The sequence below is a fragment of the Saccostrea cucullata genome, unplaced genomic scaffold (genome assembly GCF_032062105.1).
Source record: "Saccostrea cucullata isolate Sc308-1 unplaced genomic scaffold, CSIRO_AGI_Scuc_v1 ctg2216, whole genome shotgun sequence".
NCBI classification, from domain to species: domain Eukaryota; kingdom Metazoa; phylum Mollusca; class Bivalvia; order Ostreida; family Ostreidae; genus Saccostrea; species Saccostrea cuccullata.
The window spans coordinates 56,466-77,373 of NW_026919977.1; the positions used below are offsets into that span (position 1 = coordinate 56,466).

Genomic DNA, 20,908 nt, shown 5'->3' on the forward strand with positions numbered 1-20,908 from the left:
CGTTAGGTAATGGGTTGTCCAGTCTACCTCGAAAATATAAAATTTCCCCGTCAAACACATCTATAGCCATAGCGCATTCTCTTGCGTTTCGAATCAAATGAGATATAAACCCCGAATGCAGGTACTAAGGGTATATTGCTGCATATGTAAAAGATGTTGTCGATTCATAACTTAAAGTCATCACGTTTATCGTAAAGCGTTGTTATTAAGTTACCATTAACGTTCTTTTTCTAGTAAATATCCAAGAATGAACAGATATGTCTGACTCTGTCGTGTCTTTATATTTCAAGCTCACTGGGATATATCGTGTTGACATATGAATTGAAATAACTTTTGTTAATTGATAAATGTCACTGTATCTAAATATCGAGTTGAAGGCCACAGCTAGTGTTTTCTTCTTCTCATGCATAAGATGGTAAATAAATTCTGTCTCATATATGAATACAAAAAGTCTGCTGATAACGTGGCGCAATTAGTACCTATGGAAATTCCAACAGACTGTTTGAAAAGGTTTCCAAAATCCAATCAGAAACTCCAGCATCTTTTAATATAAACTTCTAAGCACGTGTGTGTACAATGAAAATGTTTTTATGCGCCCGAATCGATAGATCCGGGGCGTATATCGTTTTTGTCCAGTCTGTTTGTCTGTCTGTTGTCAACTTTAACATTTGCCATAACTTTTGAATCGTGAGAGATAGAGACTTTATATTTGGTATGCGTACTCCACTAATGAAGTTCTTCCAAGTGACATCAAGCTCAAATGACCTCGTGACCTTGACTGTGACCTATATGCCAAAAATAGTTTTTTTTTAAACTTTCGCCATAACTTTTGAACCATAGGAGATAGAGATTTCATATTTTGTATGCATACTCCACTATCAAATTTCTTTCAAATGACATCAAGATCAAATACCTTGTAACCTTGACTGTGACCTATATGCTAAAAATAGCTTTTTCGAACTTTCGCCATAAGTTTTAAACCGCAGGAAGTGGAGACTTTTTTGTATGCATTCTACTAATAAAGTTCTTTCAAATGACACCAAGGTAAATGACCTTGTGACCTTGACTGAGATCTACATATATATGCTAAAATTAGCTTTTTCGATCTTTGTTGCCGCCGGGTGCATAGTATTTCACAAACACATCTTGTTTTCTTTGAAAAAGCAGTGTAAGTGATGTCAAACAGTCGGAACTTTAATTTCTTTATGGGGAATGGTTGTATATAAAGTTATTAAAACGTTATACAGTAAAAAGGTCGTACATTTTCATCTTATTGATTTTTATGAAAGTTTGTGATTTCAAGTTCTCAAAAAGTTCTCGGAATTCGGAAGTATCTACATCTGATTTGCATCCATTGTTGAATGTATTGTTGCACAGTGCTCCGCATTTTCTCTGCTGTTCATATTTTTGTGTGGAGTAAATTTATTAGAACCAGCTATGTATCTTTGTAAGGATTTTAGTGAGTTTCTTAATCCAAAATACGAGTGAACATATGATATGGTAATTTAAATTAGAAATATATTCTTAATCCCAAAAGGGACGAGTCTTGTATTTCACTATATTCAAAGTTGAAGAATACACCTCGCTAATTTTTCTTACTAGTATAAATCAGCTAACCCTTTACTGCTTTAAGCAGTTGTAACGGCTGAAGATTAGGTCATACGAGAACTAAAATACAATAACTGGTTATTTTAAAGCATGCTCTTTTTATACATTTATTTATGTGAAATATTGCTTTAGTCGTATGTCGGACCAAATTTTGAGTAATTATTTCAATGATTTTTGAATAAAATTAAAAATAATTACACAAATATTCAAGAAAAAAACAAAAACAAATTTAACTTATTATATCAATAATGATCACATAGGTAATGGAGGGATTCAGGTACTTTTTGAAAGAATTATATCGTACTCTAAATGCATTTTTGACCTGCGAGTAAATTTACACAGCATTAGAATGATCAGGATTAAAACTTTAACACTTGAAACTTTTTGCTATCGGTTGACAGAACTATTTGTTGTCACTATGTCCAAATGTTAGTGTAGGTGCACCCAGCAAAATTTACAGTTTGCATTGTTATATTATTGAAGAATGGCAAATAGGTATGGTATACAACTGTTCAATTCTATAATAGCCTTTTTGTGTTGTCATAGAACTGGGAATGTTTTTCTGTCAAGAAAATGTTTGAAAGATTTCAAAACCTTGACAAATTTTAACTGCGCAATTCAAATGAAATATGTATCAGGATTTCCCAACATGCATTTAAATAAATGTATTGATTTTGTTTATTCAAAATCATAATTGCATGAAATCTCTGATATCTTACATGGAGCAAGAACCTTGATTGGTTGTGTTCGGCTGAATGATATCTCTTAAATGCAGAAAATTATTTGTTTTGATATTGGATAGACATGTGTTTGCTTGCATAAGCCATATTTGAAAAGAATTCCAGCTTTTAATTAGTATTCCCAAATTTAGAGTACATTTTGGTTATTAAAGATACTCAAATAGATTTTTAATATAGATTCTTTAGTAGTTGATAGTTGTTGATATTCTGTTTAAGAATAAATTGTTTTTGTAAGGATTTCAGCCCTTTGCAAACACACAGGACAAAGATGTTATACATTTCTTAATCTTTTCCCACCATGCATTTAAATGCATGTTTATTCCAATATTAGTGAAAGAAATACCATTAAAAGAATTCTCATATCTCTGGTAACAGCATGAGTTCTTAAAAATTGCGCAGCTAAAAATTTGGACAATTGACCATAGAATTTTTTTGACAAGCTCTTGTTGACAAGATTCCAAATACTGGTATAATTTAACTGCGTAGAAGAACGATTTTGTCAATTTCTAGATTGTTTTTTGGTAAGTGCATGATTCATATCTAAGATTGTTATATAAATCTTATATAATTATGTTTGACTTTCATTCGTGTATAACTTTCAAAGGCTTTTGAATAGTTGAGTATAAATGCCGAGGGGACTCCTTTCAGTTTTTTCACATTAAGATAAATGTTAATCATTCTATTATGCCTGATGTTTTAAAAATAACTCAGGTCTTTATTTGTGTAATCTGTGATGTCTACATCCAAATTAGGTCTTTTTTCTCAGATTTTTCAAAATTAAAACAAAATTATTATGGAATAAATATCAAAGGTCTGGACCGAAATTTACGGTCTATATACGTCCTCTACATGGTTCAAGGTCAAAGTCATACATGTACAAGTTATTTACATAACATAGAAAAAATTATTTTAAGTGTCCATGCACTTGTGAATAAATATGCCAAAAAAAACCACTATTTTAAAATTGACAGACATTTCATTAGATACGTAGTCAAAATTTATTACTTTAATTATAAAATTAAATATAATAATGAGGGGATATAGTTTCGCAACCGTGTAAATGTGTTTGTTTGTGGGTTATGTCCAGTGCGAAACGAAAGACGAGTAATTTACTTTTGGACCGATGTTTTGGCTGTTGTTTTAAGTCCCTCTCGAGAATGTTTAACTCATATGGAGACGCCTTGTTACAACGCAAAATGTAATAAACTTGGATTATTGCATTTTGTGTTATTACATTTTACGTCGAGGTCAATGCACAATGTAATAACGCAAACTGTAACAAAAAACATTTAAGGAATAACTGTCTTATTTTTCGATTTCATGATGTGATCAATCGATTGGCTTGCGTGATAATTTGCATAAACGCCGAAGGCGTTTATGTATGAAATTATCACGCAAGCCAATCGATTGATCATCTTCATGAAATTGAAAAATCTGACAGTTATTCCTTATATTTACATGCTTTGATTCCGCCAATCCAAGCCCTGCTTCTGTCTAGCTGTTTGTCCCGCGCTGCACGTGTTTTTTTTTTTTTTTTTTTTTTTTTTTTTTTTTTGAAGCGCGCCAATTCATTGATGGGGAAATAAAGTGCATTTACAATTTGTAATTTTATCTCGGACAAAGACATTGGAAATGTAAATATTTAAGGATAATTACATTTTGAGTTATTACATTTTGCATCGAGATCAACGCAAAATATAATTACGTAAACTGTAATAATGCGATTTTTGAATGATTATATTTTTCGCTGTTACATTTCGCGTCGAGATTAAGCAAAAGAAAAAAAAGCAAAATGTAATAATACACCTTTTGATCAGTCAGTTTGAGAATAATTTCAGAGTAAGGGGTGAATAAAAGAGATGGTAAGAAAAGAAAAACAAAAGGAAAAATAAACTTATGCTAGTTCTTAGATTAGATCGGATTTTATAATATATTGATCACATAGTTGTTGCAAAATTAGAATCGTGCGTGAAGAGGGGGGGGGGGTGATCAGTGTGCTTTATGATAGATACATGCAGTGAATTTTAAACAATTAAATTGTACTGATATGTGTAAATTTATAGCGGAGAGGGAGTTATTGGCAATATTGACTCCATAGCGCTTTACAAATCACATGCAAATGAAATATTCTCTCTCTCTCTTTCCCTCTCTCTCTAAATGCATGGATGATTTCTGATTGTGCATAGAAATACAATGATCATCATAAGAGGTAAGCACCACACCCCATCCTCCATGTCCCTACTCGCCGGACACACACATACACTTCTAATTTGCTAAACAATGTACACATGCACGTCGTACATGCATATTAAGAGTTTTTAATGGACCCATGGTCAATCTTTGGGAATTAGAAATGTCAATGATTGTATATAATAATACAGACTGAATTATAAATAGACATGTCATTCAGAGTACTGAGTACTCCCAAAAACATGTAGTAATGCTATAGAAAACTTTACTACTGTTCGCTTGTGCCCCCTCAATTAAAACGCCTGATGACTTTTTTTTGCCCCCCCCCCCCTTACGTAGAAGGGGGGGGGGCATATTGCTTTGCTTCTGTCTGTCGGTCGGTCAGTCTGTCGTTCCACCATCAGTTTCCGTTCATTTACTTCGCAGAGGTTGTAGATATTTCAATGAAATTTGGTATACAGATTTTTTATAAGAATATCTAGGTCAAGTTCTGTTTTTGGTATGATCATACCATTCTGAACATAGCTTTGCCCCTTGGACTTAGAAAAATTCCAATTATTTGCAGTTTATGTTCATTTTCATTGCAGAGGTTGCACATATTGAAATGAAATTTGGTATACAGATTTATCATAAAAATATCTACCAGGTACGTTAAGTTCTGTTCTGTGTGAGCCATTTTTGACAGAGTTATGTCCCTTAGACTTAAAAAAATTCAAATTACTAGTATTTGGGGAAGGGGCATACGTGTTTTACTAACATCATTTGTTTTTGTTTTTTTTTGTTTTTTTTTTGTTTTTTTTTTGCTTTTTTGGTAGTTGATAGTGTCCCCTACTGAAAATATATGACTGTGCCTCCCCCTTCCCCTTCCAAATGAAATTGCAACCTGCGGACATCAATGCTAGGTACCACTCTCTACCATCCGTTCATACATGTATTCACTGTCTGAGAAAGAAACGAACGACAACTCTGCCAAAAACTAAATGTCAGAATTTTTACTTTTTTTTCAATAAGAATATTCAGAACGAGTCAGAAACTAATCAAACGTCTTGAATCTTTTTTTTCAATTCCCCTTTTAGGCAATCTATGCAAGTTGGCGGTTTTAAAAACCTCCTATATACCATATATCTCCTTTGTTATTAACAGCCTGTTCATTTCAGTTACTACAGTGTATTAATTATTTTCTATTCGCGAGAATTTTTGTTCGCATAATTAGGCGGGACAGATTGCTGAAAATACCATTCTCGCGTATAAAAAAGATAATATAGCGTAGTGATCACAATTCGTGAAAATTTTGTTTCGCTAATAAAGAGTACAAAACTACAAATATCTTTCTAGCGAAAATAAGGTGTCGCGCAAATTAAGTAATTTATAGTACGTAAACTTGCATTAATTTTAATGATGAAGGCTCTTGAGATGTACACCTTATTTCATAAATTATACGCCTTAGACACTGCACTCTTTAACAGGTCAGTTATACAAACATTCAAAGCTTGGACGATGGACAGGAATTGTTGTTAAAAGTATACAACTTGAATGTTTCCCCAGAGGAGAATCCAAGTAAGATTTTATATTATGTGCATTATTGCAGTTGATGGTGTCATTTGCTGATTTTTATTTGAAAATTAAAATAAGTGCACGAGTATATATGTAAGACTCCAAAGTCCGATGGTGACGCCAAAGTCCGATGGTCTCGCCAAACCCCGATGGTCTGCGCCAAACCCCGATGGCTCATTGTCTTTACGGGCGCCAAAGTCAGATGGTCACGCCAAAGTCCGATGGATCGTTTCCTATGAGACGCGCGACGCTAAAGTGCGATGGTCTGACACGCCAAAGTCCGATGGTGCGGATGACAATCAACGATTATGACATCACAATAATCCGACGTCAATCCTTGACGCCGTTGTCCTGCATTCAAAGGCAATTATTTCTGAATTCGTACTCGAATAAAATTTTTATTATTGATTTTGTTTACTAGTATTGCTTGCACATTCCAGAAATATTAGGGTTAGTACTCGCACACCACTCGATTGATTAGGGTTAGTCCTTGCATTGCACAACCCGAGTGAATTAGGGTTAGTTCTCGCACACAAGTCGAGTGATAAGGGTTAGTCTTGCCCCAACTCAAGATAATTAGGTTATTGCTAAAACACACTTTTCGGGCGTTAGTCTCGCATCTGCCTGAGAGATAAGGGTTAGTTTTCGCATTTATTTATACTTATTCTAAAGACCTTTGCATGTTGCGGCATTGAGGTTTGGACGCAGTGCTACTATGACGTCATAAACGTTAATTGTGTTCCGAACCGTCGGATTTTGGCGTGTCAGACCATCGAGGCTTGGCGCAGACCATCGGACTTTGGCGTGACCATCGGACTTTGGAGTTCCATCGCACTTTGGAGTCCTACATATATAGCCATTTACTTATTTTAATTTTCAAATAAAAATCAGTAAACGACAATAGTGTGCCGTCTATACATAATAGTATAATATAATAATATTATTATCATATCAAATTATCTGTTCACTTATAGTATCAATTGCATTGACTTTTGATTTTTTTTTTTTAGATACCAAGGGCATCGACAATGACTTTTCAAAATGGTAAGGAGTTTAACGCAAAAGTTTCTTATTTGGTAAAATTCAAATTTCTCGTCAAAACGTATTTTTCTTAAAAGTCTGAGTACTGTACACATTCTTTAACTTAACAAAAAATGGATGCCTGGATTGGTATATATTTTTTGGTCTTATTTCATTGAAAATGATGTAAAAAAAATCTAGCATATAAAGTAAATTGTAAACCTTCTATGATGTTCAAAATTCTACCTCTCTGAAACCATTCTTATTAAGGTATTCAATCCCTAATAGGAAGAAATTCAATGAAATTAAATACATAACAGATATGAAGGCATTGAATACTCAGTTTATTTAGACATAATTTCCATTTATTACTATAAGTATGTTTAGTGGGATGTGTCCTAATTCATGACCTTGAATTTTGGTAAGAGTTATCTCCCCTTTTTTAATTAATAAAAAAAATCAATTTAAAAAAATTTAGCTGGTAAAAAAAATATTTTCAATTATCATTATATTTTTAATATTTCAATGCATCTTTCCACCACAGGATTTATTGATATTCAAATTATTTGAATTTCTATTTTGAAAAAACGCTTTTCCCCATAGACTTCAATGCAATGAACTTTTTGAAAATTTCTCGTGGGCAATCCTTTTCCACTATAAAATGCTTTAAGATAATATCAGAGTATTGTGTACTTGACGGACATATAAGGGTAGAGAATTTGGTCCCATTAGGGATTGAAATCCTTAACCTATACAAGTATTTTTTCTTTTCAAATCCCATTTTTGTGAGAATTTGAATAAATATTCAAAAACTACGCGGTTAAATTTATTCATTTTACTCATTAATTTTCGACAAAAAATTGTTAGTTTCATCTGTCCTGAAGACAAAAAAAATATTTGATGTCTTTGGAATGGAATGAAAATATTAATAATAGGAATTATATATTTGTGGAAAACTGAAAAACCATTATCGGGTGGATTAGGATTGAACAAGGCATGGCACGGTGATGTCACTGGCATACAAAAATCTACCTGCAATCATAGATCCTTAATTTTAGACAAAACCTTCAATCCATTCGCATATTCAAGTACCGTGTTATTAATTTGTGGATCTAGAGGGACCTGGGCGCACCCTCTCCAAAAATTATGTTAGACGTGTATACCTATAAAAAAAAAAATCATAAAACAAGTACCTTAAAGGTTGAAAATTGAAAGAGATAATGTAATAAAAACAACATTTTGCCACTCTTGGAAAATCCGAATTACATGAATTTTATTTTTCAATCAGTCAATATTATCAGATCATCGACGATATCCTTAATCATCTATTTTTAAGACACATAGTTACCATAGTTTTTGATACAAAAAAAAAAAAAAAAGAAAGAAAGAAAAAGAACTTTAAAGATGATAATCTTTGTGACATGTAGTAAAATTAGGGGATTTTACTATTTCCTACCGACGAAGCCAACGTAAGAAAATTAGGGGGATTTTACTTTGGAAATGTCGCCTACTTTAGTATAAGGTCATGACGGTGTGTTCCCGTTTTGCACACATTTGATAATTAGGTATGAACAATAGGTGTGAAGTGTGTTTTGATAGCGGGGGTGACGATAGCGGGAAGGTGACGACGAGGTTTGCATGGTGGATAAACACAGGTACATGCAAGCCAACAAATATAGGTACAGGTAAACAAAAAAAATGGTTTGACTGGTAAGACTCGACTGACGTGGTAAGCGTGCACCGGCACGGGTGGATGGCTATGAGGTCAGGGTGAAAGGTCATACAGACAGGAAATAAAATGAACCCCCAGATGCCTTGCCTCTGAAAAAAATACACCCCTAAACCAAAATTCCTGGATCCCCCCCAATACCTCATGCTATTATTTAAAAATAGTCCTAAAGATGCGAACTCTACCCGGAGTAATCGGTCCACTTGTTGTAGCCAGTCACTTTTGCAGCGAAGCGTAAATATCAATACGCTTTCAGGCGAGAGATTGTCAAGATGGACATCCTGCTTCGCATCGGGATCGACGTGCAAATAAAACAGACTCCTGTCGTTTGGTGGGAAACTTCGTTTGAATCATTTTTTTTTTTTCGCGAAATCTTTTAAAGAACGAAACATTTTATTTATTTGTGGAAACATAATTGTACATATGTCAACCAAACAGGTTTTCTTTCGTGATATCTACACGAGGAGTGGTGGACCATGTGTATCACCCACACGGAGAAGAAGACGAAGTGGTGGCCACAAAGAAAGGTCTTGCTTCGTTATTTGCTGCCAAACTACACGAATTTGGAGAGGTACAAGAATAATAACACTGTTTTTAAATTCTTAGGCAAATCTTATCTTGAGCTTTTTCTATAAACATGTACATTTCCAAATATATTTCCTGAAGATGCTTTGCAAATGAAATATAGAAAAAAAAGTTTAAGTTCTCATGAACTATGGGATGAGTAAGAATATTTCCTTCATGTAATTGAAGTAACAAAAAATAGTGCAATTTTTTTTCTTCTTCAGAAATGAATGCTGAATGACAAAAAATATGTTGCAACTGGCATGTCATCAGAAAAATAGATGATAGACTCATTAGAAGAACATTATTTTCGGTTGCTACACTTGAAAAAATACCTTTGAAGCACAACTGTAGTGAAAATACCCAAAATAATTAATTCAACTGATTTTCCCTGATGATTTTAGTCTGATGTCAGAAATTCTAGTCTTTTTACTAATGCACATTTTATCTGTTGATTAATCAAAGCCGTAATCGATTAATTACAAAAATTTTTAATGAAATTTTTCTGAAAGAAAATTAAGATCACTGTCAAAGAGATGCATGAATATTGAAATGAATGGGTGGATCAAACTTTTTTTTTCTACCTTAAATATGAGCACTTTCTTACAGATTTTTACTATAAAATGCAACGTAATTTCATTGATTTTTAGCTCACCTGAGCCTTCCAAGTGAGCTTTTCTGATCACATTTTGTCCGGCGTCCGTCTGTCTGTCCGTCCGTCTGTCTGTCTGTCCGTAAACTTTTCACATTTTTGACTTCTTCTCAAGAACCGCCGGGCCAATTTCAACCAAACTTGCCACAAAGCATCCTTGGGTAAAGGGGATTCAAGTTTGTTCAAATGAAGGGCCACGCCCTTTTCCAAGGGGAGATAATTATGAATTAGAGAAATATTAATGGCATTTTTAAAAAATCTTCTTCTTTAGAACCACAGGGCCAGGAAAGATGAAACTCATGTGGAATCATCCTCAGGTAGTGTAGATTCAAGTTTGTTCAAATCATGACCCCTGGGGCTAGGGTGGGGCCAACATGGCTGACCCAAGTTTTACATAGGAATATATAGGAAAAATCTTTAAAAATCTTCTTCTCAAGAACCACTGGGCTAGGAAAGATGAAACTCATGTGGAATCATCCTCAGGTAGTGTAGATTCAAGTTTGTTCAAATCATGACCCCCGGGGCTAGGGTGGGGCCAAAATGGCCGACCAAAGTTTTACATAGGGATTTATAGGGAAACCTTTTAAAATCATCTTTTCAAGTACTTCAAAGCTATGAATAGTGATACATGTATTGATATGGAATCATCTTCAGGTAGTGTAGATTCTAGTTTGTTCAAATCATGAACCCCTTGGGGGTTAAAATTCAAGCCCCCCCCCCCCCCCCCCCCAGTAAACTTTCAGTTCTGATCTGATATGTGCTTTTTCCTAGCCAATGTGCTCAGGTGAGCGCTGTGGCCCCTGGGTCTCTTGTTTTTTTTTTGGAAATGCATAGCTACTGACAGATGGATTCAACCAACAAATAAATGTATTTGCAACCAAAATATGCAACCTGTTCAATGTGTTTTTGAAGGACAGACAATCGTATTTTTATTGTTTGGAATATCCATTGGATATTTATAGCCAAAACTGCATTGGCGTTGATACTATATTTAGGTCGAAAACACAAGACACTAATATTTTTGTAAGGGAAAACTGTACCTTCTCCATTTTATGGCATATAAATAAAATAACTGCAAAACTGCAATTTGGGTTATATCATTTTATTTATAGACACATATTCTAACATTTTAAGCTCATATTTTTTCAGGTTCTATAAAGTTTTGTTGTTCAATTTATACATTGTCCTTTTTCAGATTCCTGGAAATAGAAGCAGTGGTGGTTTTACTTACCATATTTTTGAGAATGGAACTGAAGGTTTGTCCTCATGTACAAAGAAAGAATGATACATGATCATGATAACAAAATATGATGTTATAAATTCAATGAAAATGATCCCCAAATCTTTAGCATACTGTTGAGCTACTAATTTTATTGATGGTTAACATTTATTGAAATCATATATCCTAGCTAAAACCAAAATCTTTTCCTCAAGCCCCCTCACCTCCCCAAATAAAGTTTTTAAAAATCTACTCCAAGAACTTGGCAAGAAGTAATCGATAGACAGTGATGTAAGGAAGAACAGATTATTGTTAGATTGTGAATATTTTTTATTACTCAGCGTGATGTGTTAAATGCCTGATTAACAAGGAATCTTCTTATTTAATTCTAGGAGAACATAATGCTACATACATGGTTTCCCCAGTAAAAGAAGGTTTAAAGTTCAAAAAGACAAGACTCCAGCACCCAGTAAAGAATGCAAAGGCATCATTTCATAAGGTAAAATGGTTATAGAAAAAAAATGAAGTTGTTAAGATTTACGTATGTAGAATGATTATTATCCTCAATCAATCTGAGACTTGAAAATACAAAAGATGTACTGATTCTGAGCTGGTTGAATGAGAATATCACAGATATTCTCACTCAACCACCTCAGAATTGTCTCTCTAGCATATTCCCATATTCAACCCCTGTTTTGATTCAGTTTGACAAATTAATATGACAGTGTTCATGTGTAAGTTTTGTTCAATTCATGACCTCTTTGTGTGAGTTGGAGTGACAAAATTTGTATATATGCGACTTATTTTCTATCAGTCAGATGTGTCTAAGTAAAGATACACTTAATCGGTCAAAATATGACTGTTGGACTTTCACCTTCTTGCAGTTTAATGCGTAAATTCAAATTTCAGAAAAATTACTAATTTGATTGTTATATAATTTATACATAATTTTCTCAATTGACAGTTATATATTCACTGATTTAGTTTAAACAACAGAAGACATTTATAGAGTTGAGCTTTCACGATAGTGATCACTTCTGCAATCTTATCATTTTCAGACTATGATCTACCAAGACTACCTTGAAACCATTCACAGTGTGCTTATTGAAGAAAACTTTACCTCTCCGAAAACACCTCCAGGGTAAAGAGAGAGAGAGAAAGCTCATTTTAAACTAATGCAGTTGAAACTGCCATTTTTACCTACAGTAGCTGTAAAAGAAGTTTTAAACACAAACAATCGTGAACATTTAAGACATATAGAAGTATATACAACATAATTTTTGGGGAGGCCTAGGGGAAGGGATTCAAATTTATTCAAAGGAAGGGCCACATCTTACTTCAAGGAGAGATATTATTAGCTCACCTGAGCCGAAGGCTCAAGTGAGCTTTTCTGATCAAAATTTGTCCGTTGTCTGTCGTTGTCGTTGTCGGCGTTGTCGTCGTCGTTGTCGTCGTTAACTTTTCACATTTTTGACTTCTTCTCAAGAACCACGGGGCCAATTTCAACCAAACTTGGCACAAAGTATCCTTAGGTGAAGGGGATTCAAATTTGTTCAAATGAAGGGCCACTTTCTCTTCCAAGGGGAGATAATTATGAATTAGTGAAAATTTAATGGCATTTTTAAAAAATCTTCTTCTCAAGAACCACTTGGCCAGGAAAGATGAAACTCATGTGGAATTATCCTCAGGTAGTGCAGATTCAAGTTTGTTCAAATCATGACCCCCGGGGCTAGGGTGGGGCCACAATGGCCGACCAAAGTTTTACATAGGAATATATAGGAAAAATCTTTAAAAATCTTCTTTTCAAGAACCACTGGGCCAGGAAAGATGAAACTCATGTGGAATCATCCTCAGGTAGTGTAGATTCAAGTTTGTTCAAATCATGACCCCTGGGGCTAGGGTGGGGCCAAAATGGCCGATCAAAGTTTTACATAGGAATATATAGGAAAAATCTTAAAAAATCTTCTTCTCAAGAACCACTGGGCCAGGAAAGATGAAACTCATGTGGAATCATCCTCAGGTAGTGTAGATTCAAATTTGTTCAAATCATGACCCCCGGAGCTAGGGTGGGGCCAAAATGGCCGACCAAAGTTTTACATAGGAGTATATAGGAAAAATCTTAAAAAATCTTCTTCTCAAGAACCACTGGGCCAGGAAAAAGGAAACTCATGTGGAATCATCCTCAGGTAGTGTAGATTCATGTTTGTTCAAATCATGACCCCCTGGGCTAGGATGGGGCCAAAATGGTCGACCAAATTTTTTCATAGGAATATATAGGTAAAATCTTAAAAAATCTTCTTCTCAAGAACCGCTGGGCCAGGAAAGATGAAACTCATATGGAATCATCCTCAGGTAGTGTAGATTCAAGTTTGTTCAAATCATGACCCCCGGAGCTAGGGTGGGGCCACAATGGCCGATCAAAGTTTTACATTTGAATATATAGGAAATTATTTTAAAAATCTTCTTCTCAAGAACCACTGGGCCAGGAAAGATGAAACTCATATGGAATCATCCTCAGGTAGTGTAGATTCAAGTTTGTTCAAATCATGACCCCCGGGGCTAGGGTGGGGCCAAAATGGCCGACCAAAGTTTTACATAGGGATATATTGGGAAACCTTTTAAAATCTTCTTTTCAAGTACTTCAAATCCATGGTTAGTGATATTTATATGGAATCATCCTCAGGTAGTGTAGATTCTAGTTTGTTCAAATCATGACCCCCTGGGGGGTTAAAATTCTAGCCCCCCCCCCCCCCCCTCCCCCTTCAGTAAACTTTCAGTTATGAACTGATATGTGCTTTTTCCTAGCCGATGTGCTCAGGTGAGCGTTGTGGCCCCTGGGCCTCTTGTTATTAATGAGAGAAAAAAATTAATGGCATCTTTTAATAATCTAAAAATCACTAGGCCAGAAAAGTGGGTTATAGGCCTCTTGCTCCTTTCTCATTTAGAAGGTCTCTCGGTATTCAGGTTTGTCTGCACTGTTTTACTTTAAGATTTGATCCATATCATGGCATGAGGAAAGTAAAGGCTGTAAATGACTTCAGTAAAGAAGGTAATTTGTAAATTTTTATGTGCATGTTTAGAAATGTTGTAACACAAGGCATGTTTCAAAATTTTTTTCTAAAATTTAGTAAAGTATCACATGTTAGATAACAACACTTTTTTCTTAATGTATTTTTATTGTAGAGTATCCAACAATGTCCTACACCAGTCAAGGCAAGCTTAGTTTCCTTACAAGACAGTTAGACAAAAAACAATGGTTGAAGCCAAGTGAAAAACTTCTGAAAGCCCCAATACATGTTGGCTCTGTAAGTGTATTCTCAAGTTGGGTCATCTATGAAAGGATTAATATGAAGTGTAATTCACATATTAATGCAAAGTCATAGAATTGGACTGTACACTTTTGTCAGATCAGATAAATGTACTAGTCTTATTTTTACACTTAGAAAGGTAAGTAACTGCATCAAAATGCCCCTATCATTTCTATCATCCATTGCTCTTACAAAAACCCCTTCTTAGGATTGAGACTCTTCACTCACAGATGCAAATATAAAATGCTTAATAAATTTGATTGACTGTCATCACCATTCAACCATCTATGTTGCTTTTGTGAATTTAATTTCACACAGTTCCCATCTTTCATGATATGCTTCACACTTGATTTTCCAAGCAGCCAATGTTTTCTTATAAGTTATTGATCCAGAAAGAATTCAACTGTTTTTTTACTGACTAAATTGATGGTTTTAGACAACTCTGTTCCGAATGCATTTTGTGCTCACCATATCCAAAGGTGATAAATGTATATATTTAACAAAAAAGCTTATTCAAACTGTTTTATAAAATTAAAGCATAATTTCGTTTATTTGTTAGTTTGATTTTAGTATCATTTATCCTTCATACCTACATTTCTTAAGGTAGATCGCGGGGTTTGCTGACGTCGCAATAGGATTCGACGTAAAAAGCTTACTACGTTTACAGTATCAAACTACAAACAAGCAAAAAGTATTTCCATCAGTATGCATCATAAAATAAAACAAACATTAAAGCTTGTTTTGTCTGTAAAAATATTTGTGATGAGAACTTTATTATAGATAGCGTGCTCGCAAAAATTAATTTACTGATCTACAGTATACATGGTATACTTTTAATTCATTAATTGTAACTTGTAAAAACATTTTCGATTTAAAATCATGGCACATTTTACTGAAGATAACAAATATGTAAAATAGGTTTACAAATGCTCTCAAATCCGATTAGAAGATTTTGTTTTCTTATGTTTGAAGATTTGTCCTAACTTTTCAGCACTGCTTGAGTTTATCAAGAAAACAAATAACATGACTCTGTGTTTCATTGAAAAAAGTGTGAGAATTCAGGTAAATTATGATAATGTTTACATGAACATTTATTGTCAATCAATTAAAAATACGGATAAAACATGTTTTATTTTCAGTGAATTGTTGATTACATTGTGATTCTGAGATGTATGAAAATAATAACGTCGCACTAACGTTATATAACGTCGTAATATATACGTTTGTTACAAATTTGTAAAACTTTAAAGTTTTTTTGCGAGAAAATGAGCGAAAACACATATCAATTTTTAGCTCTACTGGTCAGAGACCAGAAGAGCTTATGCGATAGTAATGCGTCCGGCGTCCGTCCGTCTGTCCGTCTGTCTGTCTGTCTGTCCGTCTGTCTGTAAACAATTTTTCAAAATGCTACTCCTCCTACAGTTTTGGTCTAATTTCAATATAACTTGGCACACAAGTAGACTACACTAAGATATATAATTCTGTGTATCGGTTTTTGATTTTGATGAACGGTGTTGCCGTGGTTACTAAAAATAGAAATTTCTGTGAAATTCTTTCAAAACGCTACTCCTCCTACAGTTTTGGTCTGATTTCAGTATAACTTGGCACACAAGTAGACTACACTAAGATACATAATTCTGTTTATCGGTTTTTGATTTTGATGAACGGTGTTGCCGTGGTTACTAAAAATAGAAATTTCTGTGAAATTCTTTCAAAATGCTACTCCTCCTACAGTTTTGGTTTGATTTCATTATAACTTGGCACACAAGTAGACTACACTAAGATACATAATTCTGTGTATCGGTTTTTGATTTCGATGAACGGTGTTGCCGTGGTTACTAAAAATAGAAATTTCTCTGAAATTCTTTCAAAATGCTACTCCTCCTACAGTTCTGGTCTGATTTCAGTATTACTTGGCAAACAAGTAGAATACACTAAGATACATAATTCTGTGTATCGGTTTTTGATTTTGATGAACGGTGTTGCTGTGGTTACTAAAAATAGAAATTTCTGTGAAATTCTTTCAAAATGCTACTCCTCCTACAGTTTTGGTTTGATTTCATTATAACTTGGCACACAAGTAGAATACACTAAGATACATAATTCTATTTATCGGTTTTTGATTTCGATGAATGGTGTTGCCGTGGTTACTAAAAATAGAAATATCTGTACAATTGATTCAAAATGCTACTCCTCCTACAGTTTTGCTCTGATTTCAATATAACTTGGCACATAAGTGGAATACACTAAGATACATAATTCTGTGTATCGAATTTTAATTTTGATGAACGATGTTGCCGTGGTTACTCAAAATAGAAATGTCTGTAAAATTGTTTCAAAATGCTACTCCTCCTACAGTTTTGGTCTGATTTCAGTATAACTTGGCACACAAGTAGACTACACTAAGAACATAAAGAGACTTTATCAACGATCATTATTCTATTTAGTTTCAAATCCCAGCTGCTTAAGTACTTTTCTCTTCCTTTGCTATAAGTTCAAACCAGTAGAGCTTCAGTCTCGACAGAGACTTCTGGTTTTTTAATAGATTGATTCTAAATTTATCTCACATTCATTGTGTTGAGTAATATAAAATTCGTCTGCGCCATTTTTAGGTCACCTGAGTAAACTCAGGTGACCTATTGCTATCCGTTTTCGTCCGTCGTCGTGCGTCGTCCGTTAACATTTGAACATTTTCAGCTTCTTCTCTGCAACCAGTGAACCAATTTCAACCAAATTTGGCACAAAGCATCTATGGGTAAAGGGAAACAAAAATTGTGAATTTCATGATCCCTGCCCCCCCCGGGGCCTGAGGGGTGGGGCCAAAACCACTAAAATTAATGCAATCTTTAAAAATCTTCTTCTTTACTCCTGGACATCAAGCAGTCAAACTGTTTTCATGATTGTAATCAGCAATGAGTCCTCTACCAAAATTGTGAAATTCATGGCCCTGGGGTCAGGGGTTCTAGTGCTAGGGCGGGGCTAAATAAGTGCATTATTTCTTTGAAAATCTTCTTCTCTGCTCCTGGGTATTAAATAAACCAACTAAGTACATAATTATGATGAGCAAGAGTGCCTCTACCAAAATTGTGAATTTTATGGCCCCAGGGTCAGGGGTTCTGGTGTTAGGGCGGGACTCTATTGATTATATAGTGAAAATACATGAATTCTTTGAAAATCTTCTTCCCTGCTCCTGGGTATTAAATAAACCAACTAAGTACATAGGTATGATGAGCAAGAGTGCCTCTACCAAAATTATGAATTTTATGGCCCCAGGGTCAGGGGTTCTGGTGTTAGGGCGGGGCTCAATTGATTATATAGTGAAAATACATGAATTCTTTGAAAGTCCTCTTCTCTGCTCCTGGGTATTAAATAAACTAACTAAGTACATAGTTATGATGAGCAAGAGTGCCTCTACCAAAATTGTGAATTTTATGGCCCCAGGGTCAGGGGTTCTGGTGTTAGGGCGGGGATCTTTTGTTTATATAGTGAAATGCATGAATTCTTTGAAAATCTTCTTCTCTGCTCCTGGGTATTAAATAAACTAAAAGGGTAAGGGTTTCTTGTTTTAGGGTGGGGCTCTAATGATAATATAGTGAAATGCATGAATTCTTTGAACATCTTATCCTTTGCTCCTGGTTAATATACTAATGATCTAATTACATATTTAAGGCCAGGATTTATTTTATTTTCAGTTTTACAAACCCTCCACTCAAGGTTTTGAATTTTCAGAAAAAAATAAAACAATTTTTTTTCTTTCCTATGTCAAATTTGAGTCGGGATCGAGATTTCAAATTTACGAAATCACACTTCCGGTTTTAAGATGAAACGGCTGGTAAATAAAGCTAGATCTGAGAAGATAGCTTGGTTTAGTGTAAAATTCATCGATACGAGTTTCATTCAAAACGTTTCACCCGTTCAAAGGACAAATAAAATGCTGACGACTTTGTTGCACAATGACATGCTGGTGAGATAATTATGTATTCGTTTCAAAAGTATCTGTCTGTAAATTATTTTCCTCCCCAAGGTTTTAAACTGCCCATGGTAGCTATTGCATATTGCCAGCGAAATTGTTTAGGTCTCTGTTATAGCTTACAGTCTAAGCATCATTCTTCAGAAAAGGGTTGCTTATGCATCAGATGTAATGAATAAAACTATGGGAGAAATTAAGTCCATTTGAGGAAGAAATAAACAATAATCTGAAGAAATAAAAAAAAAATTCAACTATTAACATGATTAAAAGGCAAGAATATACAAATATATACAGGCATGTAGTATCATTTGTATCAGCCAGAAAAATTATTTTACACTTATTTGAAAAAATGTTCACCCTTACTCCCCAATACTCCCTGTCTGTTTTTTGATAGGAATTATAATTTTAGGCATCAAGTAAATTTTAGAACAATGTCTATAGGGGTGAAACGATACGCCTCCTTCACGGTTCGATACGTATCGAAAAATTTGGTCTCGGTTCGGTTATTTTCGGTACGATACAATTTGATAGAAGGAAACAAATTCAACTGCTGTTTTATGCTACCTTTTACTTAATCTAGTCAAATAATTTATGTGCAAAATGTATAGAATAAATCAATTTAATTGATCTGACTGTTAAAAATTATTTTACAAACTTTAAGTCCACACAAACTTAGGTTTTTGAACTTAAATTATACAGAAAAGCATGTTTATACCTTATGCCAAACCCGACTGAATGACGATCCCGACCGAATAAATGAACCGAACCGAAAGTAGAGATTTTGTACCGTGTATCAAACCGAGAAAAAATACCGCGGTGAACCGTTTCACTCCTAAATGTCTACACATTCACCTAACACATATTAAAAAAAATGAAGATATATTGAAAGACTTTTAAAGAAATGATTTTTAAAAATATATTTTGACCAACATCACAAAATTCATATAATTGGCCCAAACTGGCAGATGATTAAATAAGCAGTTAAATGTTCTACTTTCCTATTTGTAAGCATTATGTGTCCAGTGGTAAGGAGCCTATTAGAATAGCATAAAAAAGAATGTACAAATGTTAATAATTGATTTATCAAAAAAAAATTTTTATTTCCTTCTACTTCGGGACTTTTTTATTCTCATGTTCATAACTAAACATAAAAAAAATGCTGGCCTTATAATGAAGAAAGGGGCCTCCTTCAAAATAGATAATTTCAGGGCCGCTGTGTCAGGGGTACCAGGGGGGTACTTTGACTAAAAATAAATTAATGCTTTGAAATCTGCCCTTTGATAAGCAATGGTGCCTCCTTCAAAATTTGTGAATTTCATGGCTTTTGGATTAAAACACGAGCCAAATACAATCGCTGGAAATATGTTACATGATACTCAGGTGACCTATAAGGCCCGTGGGCCTCTTGTCATATTATGAGCATGGTTTTGAAATGCCTTTACCGGCAAGAAAGGCGCATTTACTATATATTTCATTGTAATAGCACCACCTGTTCTCATCAACATTAGTGCCTTTGAAATACGATAACAATATAACCACGCAGATGAATCTCACAAAAATTTCAGAAAGTAAAATTCGAAAAGAGAGGATTCAGCTGACAAATTTTCAGAGTATGTTTTCAGGCAGACAGTAAACCCGCAATCTACCTTAAAACAGAATGTAAAGAAATTTGGTTGTGGTATTTTAGAAATGAATTGTAATGGTATTCATTTGTCATTGATTGATTTTCAGGTTAAACACACACCAAAACATTTGAATTTGTCAGAGTGCAGAAAAAACATCATGGCAAATCTGACTTGTATTGAAAATCAGCCTGAACAAGGTATGATAAATGCAAAATCAATATATTCTATGCATTCAGGAAAGAAAGTTAATATTAGTCTATGAATTTGCTATCTCAAGGAATTAGTAATTCTACTAGGGGCACCTTTAAATGAATAATAAAAAAAATTGTCTCTTTTTCAAAGAAGGGATACAAACGATGATGTGACAAAACTGCTATCTGGGGCCCCTTTTTCCACAACGAATTATATTTAATCTACAACGATGTTGGTAGTTTTCAAAATGAGTGAATAAATATGACACTTTTTGAATAGTTTCAATAGTTCAGACACATTTTAATTATAAGGAATACAGTGCATTATCTTTGATTTTTTAGACCCTATCACAGCTCAATTCGGCCAGGTTTGTGCGAATATTTTCTTTTATGGCAAGAGAATGGGCGGGTCGTAGAACAATAGAGGGATATGCGTGCCCAAAAAGACCTTATATGGCTATTGTTATTATTTCGCACCTAGTCATTGTCCAATCCGATGACAGAACAACAAAACATGCTGGTTTACTATGTTTACATT

General features: G+C 34.3%; 1 protein-coding gene across 1 annotated transcript in view; it reads left to right on the forward strand.

Moving 5' to 3' along the window:
* The window catches only part of LOC134241150 (uncharacterized), a gene marked incomplete at its 3' end in the record, with an annotated part of 115,081 nt that overhangs the window by 7,318 nt on the left and 86,855 nt on the right, over positions 1-20,908 (forward strand). Inside the window, exons 2-10 of the mRNA XM_062723235.1 lie at positions 6,005-6,095; positions 7,103-7,136; positions 9,280-9,412; positions 11,253-11,313; positions 11,669-11,775; positions 12,335-12,417; positions 14,267-14,325; positions 14,460-14,581; positions 20,286-20,376. Coding sequence (XP_062579219.1) covers positions 6,005-6,095; positions 7,103-7,136; positions 9,280-9,412; positions 11,253-11,313; positions 11,669-11,775; positions 12,335-12,417; positions 14,267-14,325; positions 14,460-14,581; positions 20,286-20,376 — 781 coding nt within the window. The remainder of the gene's footprint in view (positions 1-6,004; positions 6,096-7,102; positions 7,137-9,279; positions 9,413-11,252; positions 11,314-11,668; positions 11,776-12,334; positions 12,418-14,266; positions 14,326-14,459; positions 14,582-20,285; positions 20,377-20,908) is intronic.